The sequence below is a fragment of the Nuphar pumila genome, chromosome 5 (genome assembly GCF_984573655.1).
Source record: "Nuphar pumila chromosome 5, dmNupPumi1.hap1.1, whole genome shotgun sequence".
NCBI lineage: Eukaryota > Viridiplantae > Streptophyta > Magnoliopsida > Nymphaeales > Nymphaeaceae > Nuphar > Nuphar pumila.
In genome coordinates this window covers 11,988,450-12,002,102 of record NC_143253.1, presented here as the reverse complement: position 1 = coordinate 12,002,102, position 13,653 = coordinate 11,988,450, and the positions used below count along the sequence as shown (strand labels likewise).

Here is a 13,653-nt window from a genome sequence, read left to right as displayed (position 1 = left end):
TACCACAGCCACAATTGAAGTTGAGGTTGTGATTTTGTCTACTACTAATGATCCATGTATATGTGTGTGCCAGGATACAAATTGGGTCATAGATACAGGAGCCTCATACCATGCCACACCACGAAGAGAATATTTCAGTACATACAGGACTAGTAATTTTGGTGTTGTCCCAATGGAAAACATAGGAACATCAGAAATTGTAGAGATTAGAGATATTCATCTCCAGACCAGTCTTGGGTACATGTTGGTGCTCAAGGATGTCAGACATGTTTTAGACTTAAGGTTGAATTTATTTTCAGTAGGAAAGCTTGATAAAGTGGGCAAAAACAGTGTTTTCAGCCAAGGACAGTGAAAACTCAACAGCGGGTCATTGGTTCAGGCCAGATGAAAGAGCTGTTGTACTCTTTATAAGATGCAAGACAAGGTATACAAGAGACAATTGAATACAGTTGAGGACTCTTCTATTGATTTGTGGCACAGTCGATTAGGCTACATGAGTGAGAAGGGCTTGCAAATTCTTGCTAAGGGGGAGCATCTTTCAGAGTTAAAAAGTACATATCTAAACTCGTGTGTTTATTGTTTAGCTGGTAAGCAACATAAAGTATCTTTTGTTAGAAATGCCTTTCATAGAAAATCTCACATTCTGGAGCGAGTTTATACTGATGTTTGTTGTCCTCTGAGAACAAAAACTGTTAATGGTTTTACTGATGTGAAAACTTTCAGTGGTGCACTTTATTTTGTTACCTTTATAGATGACTTTTCTAGGAAAGTTTGGGCATACTCTCTGAAAACTAAGAATCAGGTTCTTGATATATTCAAGCAATTTCATGCTATAGTTTAGAGGAAAACAACTGAAATGCATCAGGTCAGATAATGGTGGCGAGTACACAGGTCCATTCCATGAATATTGTAAAATTCATGGAATTTGCCATGAGTTGACAATTCCAAGTACCCCACAACACAATTCAATTACAGAAATGATGAACAATATAATTGTAGAGATAATCAGGTGTATGCTTGCACAGTCAAAGATGTCAAAGAAATTTTGAGGCGAGGCTTTAAGGATAATAGTTGATGTGATCAACTTGTCTCCTGCTCATGCCTTAGCAAATGATGTTGCAGATAGGCTGTAGTCAGGAAAGGATGTATCCTACAAGCACCTAAGGGTATCCCCAAGGATGAGAGGTCCAAGCTTGATGATAAGAAGTGGTGATGCTGAATTCAGCTACAGGCTATGGGATCCAGAGAAGTAAAAGGTATTCAGATCCAAAGAAGTGGTATTCTTTGAAGACCAAACACTTGAAGATCTCAAGAAAGAGGTGTCAATTCAGACATCTAAAGGTGGATCTATCCACCTAGATCCAGTTACTCCTCCAGTGGCACAAGTTGAAGGAAGAGCAGTGCAGGAAGATGATGCAGAGGCTGATGTTGATTTACCTGCAGGCCATGTAGAGCAGGAAGAAGTTGAAGAACAACCTTCTCTAGAACCTCAGCTGAGAAGATCTTTTAGAGAGTCACAACCTTCCAGAAGGTATTCTCCGCATGAGTATGTAATGCTTACTGATGCAAGTGGATCAGAGAGTTACCGGGAAGCACAAGAGTGTGTGCAGAAAGAGCAGTGACTAATAGCTATGCATGATGAGACGAATGCATTGCAAAAGAACCACACTTATGACTTGGTGGAACTACCAGAAGACAGAAAGGTCTTGAAGAACAAGTGGGTTTTCAGGTTGAAGACTCAAAAACAATGTTCTCAACCAAAGTACAAAGCTAGATTGGTTGTGAAAGGCTTTGGTCAAAAGCAAGGTATTGACTTTGAAGAGATTTTCTCTCATGTTGTTAAAATGTCTTCTATTCGTGTTGTTCTAGGTATTGCTGCTAGCTTGAATTTTGAGATTGAGCAGCTAGATGTGAAAATTGCTTTCCTTCATAGTGATTTGGAGGAAATATACATGAAACAACCAGAAGGCTTCAAAGTTAAAGGTAAAGAAAATCTTGTATGCAGGTTGAAAAAGAGCTTGTATGGACTGAAGCAAGCTCCAAGACAGTGGTACAAAAAATTTGATTCATTTATGGCTGAAAATGGATACAAAAGATCGACTTGAGATCATTATGTCTATATAAAATGGTTTGGTGAGAATTTTGTTATTATCTTGTTATATATTGATGATATGTTTATCCTTAAAAAAGATATATTTATAATTGACAGGCTCAAGAAGGAACTGAGTAAGACCTTTACAATGAAAGACATGGGGCAAACAAAGGAAATATTGGGCATGCAGATCTCTCGTGATAGAAAAACCAAGAAGATATGGTTATCACTGGAGAAGTACATCAAGAAGGTGTTGAACAAGTTCAGTATGAACAATGCAAAGTCAGTTGGTTCTCCTTTTGCATGTCACTTTAAGCTGAACTTAGAGTAGAGTCCATCAAGTGACAAGGAGAAGGAGAAAATGAAGAAAGTTCTTTATGCTTCAATAGTCGAAAGCTTGATGTACGCGATGGTATGTACGAGACCAGACATCACATATGCAGTAGGTGTTGCTAGCAGATTTCTTGCAAATCCAGAAAAAGAGCATTGGGCAACAGTAAAGTGGATCATTAGATATCTTAGAGGGAGCTCCAAAGTTTGTTTAAGCTTTGGGGGTGGATCATCTGTCTTGACAGGTTACACAAATACAGATATGACTGAAGATATTGATACAAGAAAGTCCACATCAGGTTTTGTACTCACTTTTGCAGGGAGAGCTGTATCATGGCAGTCAAAATTGCAGAGGTGTATTGCTTTGTCTACTAATGAGGCAGAGTACATTGCTCTTACATAAGCTTGCAAAGAGATGCTATAGGTGAAAAGATTCTTGAATGAGTTGGGTTTAGAGGAAGACAAGTACTTGGTGTACTGCGACAGTCAGAGTTCCATTCATCTCGCCAAGAATCCGAGTTTTCACTCAAAGTCAAAGCATATAGATATCAGGTACCATTGGATCCGAGCTGTGTTTGAGAAAAATTTACTTCATCTTGCAAAGATCTTCACAAATGATAATAATGTAGATATATTGACAAAGGCCTTATCGATGGAGAAATAAAATACATGTCGACAGCTAGCCGGCATGGACTTTAGTTGATTAGTTGAATTGGAGTATTCCCTTGGGCTTGAAGGGGAGATTGTTGGGTCTAGCCCTATCCCTCATTAATGGTGTGGGGAAGTGAAATAGCCACTCACTACTTCACATTAATGCAGGAGAAGTTGAAAGGTCAGCCCTATTCCTCCATTAATGGTGTGGGAAAGTGGAATAGCCACCCACTTTTCATTAATGCAGAAAGTTGAAGGGTCAAAACCCCCTCGGTTTCTGGAATGAGTCTAGAAGACTTTATGCCATCTATAAATAGGGGTGCAGAGGCTGTGTGTTGGTAGGAGAAGAGCAGAGTGGCTGTGTGCAGCATGCAGAGAGAAAAGAAGTAAGAGAGAGAGAGTGGAGAGAAGAAGAGGAAGAAAGAAGGTTCATTATCACGCATTGATCTTCAGAGAGAGGTGTTGGTTGTGGTATGGGTTTTGGCTCGGATTGTGCATCTGAGAGGTAATCTTGTATCCCTCTCTTCCTATGATTTCTTTGTTGTTATTCTTTTTAGCTTTGGTCCAGCTATTGGACGTTGTACTATCTACTCTTATTATAGTGGATTATTCTCTTTGTGCCTCATGGATTTAGGTCGGGTTGATCGAACCACGTAAACCCTTGTGTTGTGTTTTGATTGTGCCTTTGTTAAATCTTATATTGTTTCCGCACGAATTTTTGTTGCCCTCATTACTCTACAAGAAGAAGTTGGTGTTTTCTTGTCCATCATAAAAAATTTGGATTAATTTTCTCAGACTTACTGTCACTTGAAACCTTATATTTGTTTGGGCAAGGCTTTGATCCATCTACAAGACCATAAAGGTCATACGAAAGGAGAAGGAAAGTGAACTGAGACTCCCACAAAAAATAATTTTCTGAATTTATTTTGATATTAAAACAGTATTGCATATTAGATGGAGCAATTACATAGATATGTTAACCGTGTTACTTAGCTGATTTGATGAGGAAGCAACTGCCATCAGACCACAAGAAAAGTTGCTATAGAATGGAAGAGGAGAGGTGTTGCAACAAAAATGATACTCAACACTTCATAGATACATCGATGATGATACGCAGAAGTAGAGCAATGGCATTTTGAGAGATAGAACACTGCAAAAGGAAGACAACCAATTTTCAATAGATCTCTTATGCTTAAGAGTGGCAACAAATGAATGGCTCCCAAAGGATCAGAGTCTTGCTTTGATACCATAAGAAAATAGAAGCATCACATTCAATGCAAAGAGTTAACGTGGTTCGGCTAATGAAGCCTATATCCATAATCTCTCAATTTTTTTCTCTTTCTCTCTGTGTTTATTTACAGAGGAAGAAGTTTCTTAAATACATTTTCCTTTACATTTTTTATTGTCATTTTCTCTTTTTATTTTCCTTTTCTCTTCCTTAAATTTAGGAGTGGTTACAGCCGTATGAAATTGCTTTATTGTTTGGGACTCATGATAGTTTTGATATTATATCCTCTTGACACTAAACATAGCATTTGGTAAGTTTGGATAAGATCCCTTAGCCACCAAATATAGATCATATTTAATATCCCTAACAGCCAAATGCATAAATGCCCACCCCCAACGGCGAGATTCCAAACAAGTCAGTACTAGGTTAGGCTAGAAAACCAAGCCTAATCTGGTCCAGACCTTCCAGCAAGTGACGAATGCTTTGTAAGCAATTGTATCATAAACAAGTATGAACTCTGACCCAATTTAAGGAAAAGGGTGAAATTTTTTATAAATTTAAAGAGAGAGAGCTGGTCAAAGAAAAAAACATTAAAAATCTGATACTCACTAAACGATGGGAAAAGAAACTAGTGGGAAGTGCTGCAAGTAGGGTTGGGCATAGGGCTGGGTCGTTGATCGGGCTGACCCACTAATAGACCGGATTGTGGATCGAGCTATCAACAATTCAACCCATTTACTAACGGGTCAGGTTTTGGTTGGGTTTTTAACGAGCTCGGGTTTGAAGAGAAACTCATGGCCAGGCCCATGGCCAACGTGAAGCAGGCTTAAAATGCATAAATGCTTCATTGAAATTATGAGTTAATAAGAGAACAGTAAGTTCTTAAGTAAATAGTAATAATCAATAAATAGGAAGTTTTCATACTAACTAATTAGGTAAATAATAATGGTTATCTAAGTTACATGGTAATAGTTACTAAAAAATTAATAAATAACTCAAGCCCGGGCCGGCCTGAGCTTAGCATACATATATATAAAGGGCTGGGTTTTGGCTGGGTATTTAAGGGGCTAGGTTCTTAAATCATGACCCAAACTCGACCTGTGACAGGCCGGGTTGGCTCATCGAGCTGCCGGGCCGGTTGCCCACCCTTAGCTGCAAGAGTAAAGGAGGTGGAGGTTAAGAGAGAGAGAGAGAGAGAGAGAGGAAACCGTTCCCGAATTTATTAAAGTTACCTCGTCGCGGGTGACTGAGAGTAAACGCGGGTGCTGTTATTACGGCCGGGGTGGGCATTAATTGAAGGGCTCACCCGATGTGACCAGAGAGGCAAGAAAAGCAACATCACCACATGGTGTGGTTCTGTTTTTCCCTCCACCTCTGTTTTTTTTTTACCCCACATGGTTGTTTTCTCTCCTTTTGTTTTTCTCCTACCCCTTCAATTCCCCCAAACACTAGAAATAAAACAGTAAATGCTTCTCTCCTCCCCCTTCTCCTTTATATGGATGTTGAGTCTCCCATTCGGCTATTGCCCTCTTCTTCTTCTTCTTCTTCTTCTTCTTCCCCAACCACATTTCCAAAACCACTCAAATTTCTTCCAATTGCAGTAGATTTTGAGGTGGTTTCCAGGCTTTCTGTGCAAGAAAACTGGAAACCAGAAGTTGGGTTCTTCTGCTTCTTCTTCTTCTTTCCTTTTTTTTGTTCGTTTTCCCTGCATTTGTGTATTTAGAGTGTGAGACCCATTTTAATGGCGGTCTGGTTCTTGCACATCATGGTGGTAGTTTTGTTGCCGCTAGTGCATGGTGGTGGCCATGACTATGGGCAGGCACTAAGCAAGAGCCTGCTCTTCTTTGAGGCTCAGAGGTCTGGGTATCTGCCCAGCACACAGAGGGTCAGCTGGCGTTCCAATTCGGGTTTGGAAGATGGGAAGGCCAACGGGGTGAGAGCTTAATTCTTCAAATTCTATTGCATTTTCAGTCTTCTTTTCTGTGGTATATGATTTTCAATCTTCTCTTGCATTTCGGAGCTTCTCCATGGATACTGTGTTTCTTTGATTATCTAGTGTTTGTTTGTTGGCATTCTGTTGCCCATCCACGAACAGGTGCGAGGAAAATAAAACATATTAGAATGAGTTGATACTGATTGGTGCTAAGAAAAAAACGTACCAGAATTAATTGAATACTCATGGGTGCTTGAGTGTAGGAGTTTGAAGGCAATCCGTGGCATCCCTGTTTCCTTAAACCACCTTTATCTATAACTTTTTTATTTTTTATTTTTCCTTTTAGAGAGAGATAGAGAGTGCGTGCTCGAGTCCAGGAGAGTGCCTGTAGAGTTTTAGGGGTTGCTTGCGCCAATGTCTGATGTGTGTGAGGCCAGATCAGGTGCAACCATATTGTACAAATGTAATGTGCTGCTGCACCGGGTGCCCTCCATCTGATATTGAGCCTCATGGGTCACAGACTCTAAGGGAAAGATGAAGAGGCGCTTAAGTGCAGTGGCATAATATTTTTGTGCAATGTGTCTCTTGACATGTGTTTTGTCTTCCTGTGTCAATCACATTGCACACTTTTGAGTGTGCCACTACACCTGACTGTCCTCCATCTCTGGGGTACAGACTGCTGTGGGGCCTAACAGAAGATGGAAGGCGGATCAGGTGCAGAGTCCTAACATAAGGGGGAAAAAAAGTTTGGGGTGTTGGTCCTAATTCTTGGCCTATGCCTACTCAGACAAAGGCGTCCCTTAGACGAGTAATGAATTGTGGTCTTGGTCTTGGTCGTTCATTTCATGTTTGCTTGGTGTTGAATGTTTTGGGACACTTACGTGGTTGTTATTAAGGATGGAACAGGTGGACTTGGTGGGGGGTTACTACGACGCAGGGGACAATGTGAAGTTTGGGCTGCCGATGGCGTTCACCATCACCATGATGTCGTGGAGTGTGGTGGAGTACGGGAAGCAGATGGCGGAGAGTGGGGAGTTGGGGCATGCCATGGATGCCATCAAGTGGGGCACCGACTACCTCATTAAAGCCCACCCCCACCCCTACCTCCTTTATGGCCAGGTTACTCTCTTCTGCCTTTTTCTTGCTATGCATGCTCTTGTGAGCCCCTTCTAATTCTTGTCTTCTGAGGGTTTCTTTTTTTAATAATACCCATTTTTTTTGCAATTTAGATTCATACCCAACAGGTTTGTTAATTCAAATGCATACCTTGTCTACTTTATGGTTAATCAAAAGCATACCTATAGTTAGTTCCCAAGTTGGTTTCTTATCTTCACTCAACTTTATGGTTAGGGGTGGCCAACGGGCGGAGTACCCATTGGGTTTTTGGGTACCCGACCCTATTCGGACCGGGCACGGTCTGACATTTAAGAGTCCAGCCCGAATAAAGCTGGGCTCGGGCACCAACATAGGCCTGAGTTGGGCTCTTATATACTAAAAATATTCTTATACTTATTTATGATTTTACCCTCAAGAAAAAAGCCAATATTACACGTGGAGAGAGAGAGAGAGAGAAAATGGGCTTGGAGATACATATTTAATGAGAGAAACCGGTATGGTATTGAATTTACTAATCACTAACTGTTGTTCAAGGGAGAATAGTTCGTTACTAGGGTTATGCATTTTCTCTTTTTTAATGACTACTATGGGTATGAATTTGAATAATCAAAGATGAAACAGCATAATTTTGAATTATAAGTTTTGTTAGGTATGAATCTAAATTATCAAAAAAAAATTAGGTATGTTTTTTGAAAATTGCCCTCTTATTTTTTCTATTGTTAATAATTGAAAGAAACGGATAGTGTATCTGATCCCGAACGGAATTAAAGCTGGACTAGGTCGGGTTGCGCAAGACTGGGCCCGGGTTGGTCAAAACATACTTGAAGTGAGACCCGGACTCAGATGGTCGAAGATCCAAGCCCTCTTAACTTGTTCATGTACTTTTGTTTTTGAAAGGCAAGCTGGGGTTAGGCAGACCCCCACCAGTTAATATTCAAAGTACCACTGGGGTTTGAACCTGCAACGTCCCACCGCAAGGAGACGTGCACTAACAGTTCCTACCAACCACGCGGAGCCCCCGTTGGATTGTCCCTGTACTTCCCAAGTCAACTGGTTCTCATTTTGCTTGGGCTTTTGGTTGAATTGAACAGGTTGGGGATGGAAATACTGATCACTACTGCTGGCAGAGGCCGGAGGACATGACAACATCGCGTTACGCATACAGGATCGATGAGAACAACCCGGGCTCTGATCTCGCCGGAGAGACCGCAGCAGCCATGGCATCTGCGTCCATTGTTTTCCGGCACTCTAGCCCTGCATATGCCAATGAGCTTCTTACCCATGCACGTCAGGTTTGCTCCCTGTAACTTCATGAGCTCTACCAAGGACTTGACCGCTGTGCTTTTATATTTGGATCCGGATATGAGTCCAAACATGAAACCAACAAGACCCAGTCATTGCCTGACCAAGACAACAAAGGAAGCTGGGCTCGGGTCTGCTGCATTATGATGAACTCTCTCTCTCTCTCTCTCTCTCTCATCCTTAATCATTTCTTACTTGCTTTCCAGCTCTTTGAGTTTGCGGACAAGTACAGAGGCAAATACGACAGCAGCATCACGCTTGCCCGGAAATACTACCAGTCAGTCAGCGGATACGCTGTAAATTTTCTCTCAATGCCTTCACTGTCTTTTGTTAATTTTCCTTTCTGGGATGCTTTTGAGCAAGGCATTGATAGCCTCCAATGACCCAATACGGTTCGTTTGATTGATTTGAGATCTGAGACCAAATACTGTGTTTGGACACCTGCCAGGGTGGTCGGTGTGGCAGTGGGCTTGGGGAGAAGGTACTGACCCCTTCATCTCAGGTTCGACTCCCACCGGGTGTATGGGCGCTTTTAACTGGTTGGCTTGGTAAGGACTTAGGTATCCGGGGTTTCCCTTGCAGGGGGCAGACCCATTAAGTGACCCGGTTCATTGTGAGGGGTTCCTTGTTATAAAAAAAAGAACGATGCTCAGAAGCCGGGTATACTTTTATACCCAAGATCATGAAAACCAAGATTTATAAGAAGAATGAGATTGTTGATCTGAGATTCCCTGTTTGAATAAGCTTTTATCTGATAGGGGTCTCACACCGGATCCAGGGTTGAACCAACATGGCCCAAGTGTATCTTAACCAAAATATGAATTTCAAATCCTTGTTTTGGGGTAAAACTGAAGTTCAGTCTGTTTTAACTTGGCATGTCAGTGTGGGCCTCACGGCAGATTCAATACATAAATCTGAGATCCGAGGTATTCAAATGCACCTTTAGAGTTACCATTGCGAGCGTATATGAATTTAGCTTTTTGTTCTTTTTCATTTTACCAGGATGAACTGTTGTGGGCAGCTGCATGGCTGTATGAGGCTACCAACGATCCCTATTATCTGAATTACCTTGGTGTAAATGGTGACTCTCTTGGTGGGACTGACTGGGGCATGACAGAATTCGGATGGGATGTAAAATACGCTGGTGTGCAGGTCCTTGTCTCCAAGGTGAGCCCGATTACTGTTTTAAGCAGTCAATATCACCTCGATGGATTGCTTGTTTAATCTAATAGGAATTTGGAGCATTTCGTTTCTGAACAGCAGAACCATTTTCAAGTAGTGTTCGATGGATTACTTATTAATCAACATTCGATTGATTGATCCAAGAGACCGATAAATTTGCCTGTTCTGAGTTGTGCTTTTCATGCAGTTTCTGATGCAAGGGAGAGGAACTCAGCATGCTTCTGTATTCGAAAGATATCAGGAAATGGCAGAATACTTCATGTGCTCATGCCTCGGAAAAGGTACCCGGAATGTTCAGAGGACTCCTGGCGGGCTACTTTTCCGGCAAAGATGGAACAACATGCAGTTTGTGACTAGTGCTGCATTCCTATTGACTGTTTACTCTGACTACCTCCAATCTACTGGAAAATACTTGCGCTGCCCCTCTGGAACATCTTCTCCATATGAGCTTCTTGCATTTGCGAAATCACAGGTGGATTACATCCTTGGTGATAACCCAAGAGCTACAAGCTACATGGTTGGATATGGAAATAATTATCCGCTCCAAGTTCATCACAGGGGCTCATCTATCGTCTCCATCAAGGTGGACCCAAGCTTTGTTAGTTGCAGAGGGGGCTATGCCACCTGGTTCAGCAGGAAGGCAAGTGATCCAAACCTCCTCGATGGTGCTATTGTTGGTGGCCCAGATGCCTATGATAATTTTGCCGATGAAAGAGAGAACTATGAGCAAACAGAGCCTGCTACTTACAACAATGCACCTCTTCTTGGCATACTAGTTCGCTTGCATGGTGGCAGTAGTGGATACAATCAGCTGCTTCCAGGTATGTGAACTTCCCCTGGTGCTTAATCAGCCAGTCGACTTAAGATTCCGACATTCAAGTTGGGGTCGATTTCCTGATGAACATACTCCGATGAATCCAATATTGATCACAATTTGTGCTTATAATCGAGAATTACATTAGTTCAGTGTAGATATTGGTCTAAAATATTTCCAATTCCATGAGTTGAATGTCATGGACTAACATGGAAATCTACAGTTGGCTCAAGAACTGGACTCTTTTCATCTTTGACAACTGCTATCAATACTGTCATTTTTTATCATCATTATCACCACCAGTGTCATGAATCAAGCTCTAGATCTGAGGGAGAAGTTGCAATCAGTACAAAATTTCAGAAAGATGTTGGTTGAGTTACTTGAAAAAACTGAAAAGGAAAATCAAATTGACTGCCAGACTGCCCCCTTGGTCAGGAATAGGGCTGTATCCCAGGAGCACACATTGCATATTGACACAAAGGTTTTAAGGGTTCTCATATCCTCATCCTTCCAAATCTTGTAGAATAGTTGAAGTCCTAAAAAGTTTTTTAAATTAAAAAAAATCTAATTTTCTGCAATTGTTGGTTCTTCAATTAGTAATGGACATATCCTCGTCTTTCCCAATCTTGTAGAATAGCCAAAATCCTAATATATATATATATATATTCTGCAATTGGTGGTTCTTCAAACTTCAAAGCAGTAATGGACATACCATCACTGTTACTATGAATTAATCATAACTTTTATGTGAACGTTTTGCATTTGCAGTTCTGCTTCCAAGTCCTGCTGCACCAATTGCCAGGCAACCATCACCCTCTGTGCCAGTTTCCAAGCAGCCAAGTCCAAAGCCACATCTCAGAACATCCCCTGCACCACGTGAGCTCTCTCTCTCTCTCTCTCTCTCTCTCTCTCTCTCTCTCTCTCTCTCTCTCTCTCTCTCTCTCTCCTGTGTGTGTTTGTGCACAGCTCCTGCTTTTCATGAAGAAAACCCTAGTGCATTTCTGCCTGAAGTGGTAAACTTCTTGATAGATCCGTTACCTTTTTTTTTATGCAGATGTGAGCTACTCTCCGATAGGTATATCTCAAAAGGCAACCACATCGTGGACCCTGAAGGGTAGAATTTACTACAGGTACTCTACAACTGTGACAAACCAGTCGACTAAAACGGTGAAGGATCTGAAGCTTGCAATATGGAAGCTGTATGGCCCTTTATGGGGTCTATCTAAATCAGGAAATAAATATCACTTCCCCACATGGGTCAATTCACTGCCGGCTGGAAAGAGTCTTGAGTTTGTCTACATCAACTCTGCGGCTCCTGCTCAAATCACAGTTTCTGGTTATACTCTAGCCTAAAATCTCTGTTATCATTTCTTTATTTTTTTAGGTTTATCTCTTCCAAGTTATGTATGTAAGGGTGTGCAGTGTATACTGTAAGTATAGTCCAGGAAAAAATATTAGGTATGTCAGGAGGGTTGAAGATTTAGATAGAGACCCAGGTGATCTCAATAAATATGGACTGGGGAGAAAGGAGTGAAGAGACTGGAAGTGTGCTCATCCTCTTTCTCCTCCCCTTTTGTGTTCCCTCTTCTCATTTGTTTAGTGTGAGAGAGAAAGAGAGAAATAGAGAGCAATTTAGATGGCGAAGGGCTTCCAAATTTTGGTGTGTTTTCTGAGTCTTGAATCTTGTTTGAGAAAAATGGGTTTTCGTGCATGGTGGCAGCATGCTTGCATCTTTGTTTTGTTTTTTCAGTATGAAACAGATGGTTGTTTATGCAACAGCTTATGCTCATTTTTTACAATACATTTTGCAGTACACATGCCTATTGTAATTGTTGTGGTAATGATTTCTGGTTTGCAATTAGAATTTTGGATGCTTTGAGATTCTATATTGCATTGCGCCCTACCAATGAGTTCAAGACCACCAAATGGGTTTCACCAATTCTTGGTCGCATATATATAGTTTAGAAATATCAATGCACGGATGAAAATTTGCAAAGCGTTGACAATGAAATGCGACCAAAAGCAAAAGCCAAATATCTACTTCCACAGGTTTTGTCAAAGCCTGGAGTGGAGAACACAGTTAGCAATACGTGAAATGACAAAATCATTAAATAATAATATCAAGATTTAAAAGATTTTGCATTAAAAACAACATGAAAAATGGCAAAAAATAAGAGCTAATTGACATGTAGTATACATGGTTTGTGTAATTTCTTCTAAATTTTGCAAAAAAATGTAAAAGAACATATATTTAAAATTCTCCTTGAAAATCAAGTTAAGATGTATGAATTGCAGGACGAAAACTATTTTATTCTAAGTATAAATTTTAATACTCGAAAAGTTTCTCTAAAAAAGAACCAGTTTTCGCCCAATATTTGAAAAGAGCCTTTTTTTCAAAGTCTTTTTAAAAAACACATGCTTTAGAGGGAATTTTGCTAATCATGGGTGTGAGCTTATAACAAGAGAACCCTATGGGACACCTTTTTTGACGTTTAGCCAACCTTTTGTTTGTCTTTTAGTCATCTAGCGGTTTTTAAGATTAGAGTTGATACGCGTCACGATTTTATTATGACACAATTTTTGTTGTGGGACCCCTAAAGGGGTTTCAGGTGGGGGTGATAGGTGTCATTGTTATGTTTATGTTGTGGGACTCATCAATGGGTGGTGATAGGTGTTCATGTTGAGGGACCCACCATTGTATGATGTAATAATGTTGGTGATGTATGCATGTGGGATGACATGTGCGGCTTTTTCTGCGTATGAGATGTGTGAATGTTGATGCATACATATTTGTCTTCATATGCGTGGATAGTGGATGATAATGTATGCATGCGAGATGAGATTCATGACTTCTTTTGCATATGAGATGTGTGGATGTTGGTGCGTACATGATTGTCTATGATACTAAAGTGATATATGCATGTGAGATGTGTGGATGGTTGTCTCTGATACCAAAATGATGCATGCATGTGTGATTGTCCTTATGTATGGATGATTGTGTATAT

At 40.8% G+C, this 13,653-nt stretch overlaps 1 protein-coding gene across 1 annotated transcript; it reads left to right on the top strand.

Annotated features, from left to right (window-relative positions):
- The first annotated feature begins 5,847 nt into the window (after positions 1 to 5,847).
- Positions 5,848 to 12,001, top strand: LOC149836800 (endoglucanase 6-like). The gene is made up of 8 exons (XM_090007914.1): positions 5,848 to 6,234; positions 7,141 to 7,353; positions 8,442 to 8,642; positions 8,859 to 8,948; positions 9,655 to 9,819; positions 10,022 to 10,655; positions 11,417 to 11,524; positions 11,703 to 12,001. Exons 1-8 carry the CDS (start codon positions 6,043 to 6,045, stop codon positions 11,999 to 12,001), a joined length of 1,902 nt encoding a protein of 633 aa, XP_089864040.1. The 5' UTR covers positions 5,848 to 6,042.
- The last annotated feature ends 1,652 nt before the right edge of the window (positions 12,002 to 13,653 follow it).

Bases quoted from the DNA above. Each gene is read 5' to 3' on its own strand.
- LOC149836800 (XM_090007914.1), top strand. From the start codon at position 6,043: ATGGCGGTCTGGTTCTTGCACATCATGGTGGTAGTTTTGTTGCCGCTA. The intron at 7,354-8,441 runs GTTACTCTCTTC...TGAATTGAACAG, and splicing joins CCTACCTCCTTTATGGCCAG to GTTGGGGATGGAAATACTGA. The intron at 11,525-11,702 runs GTGAGCTCTCTC...TTTTTTATGCAG, and splicing joins CAGAACATCCCCTGCACCAC to ATGTGAGCTACTCTCCGATA.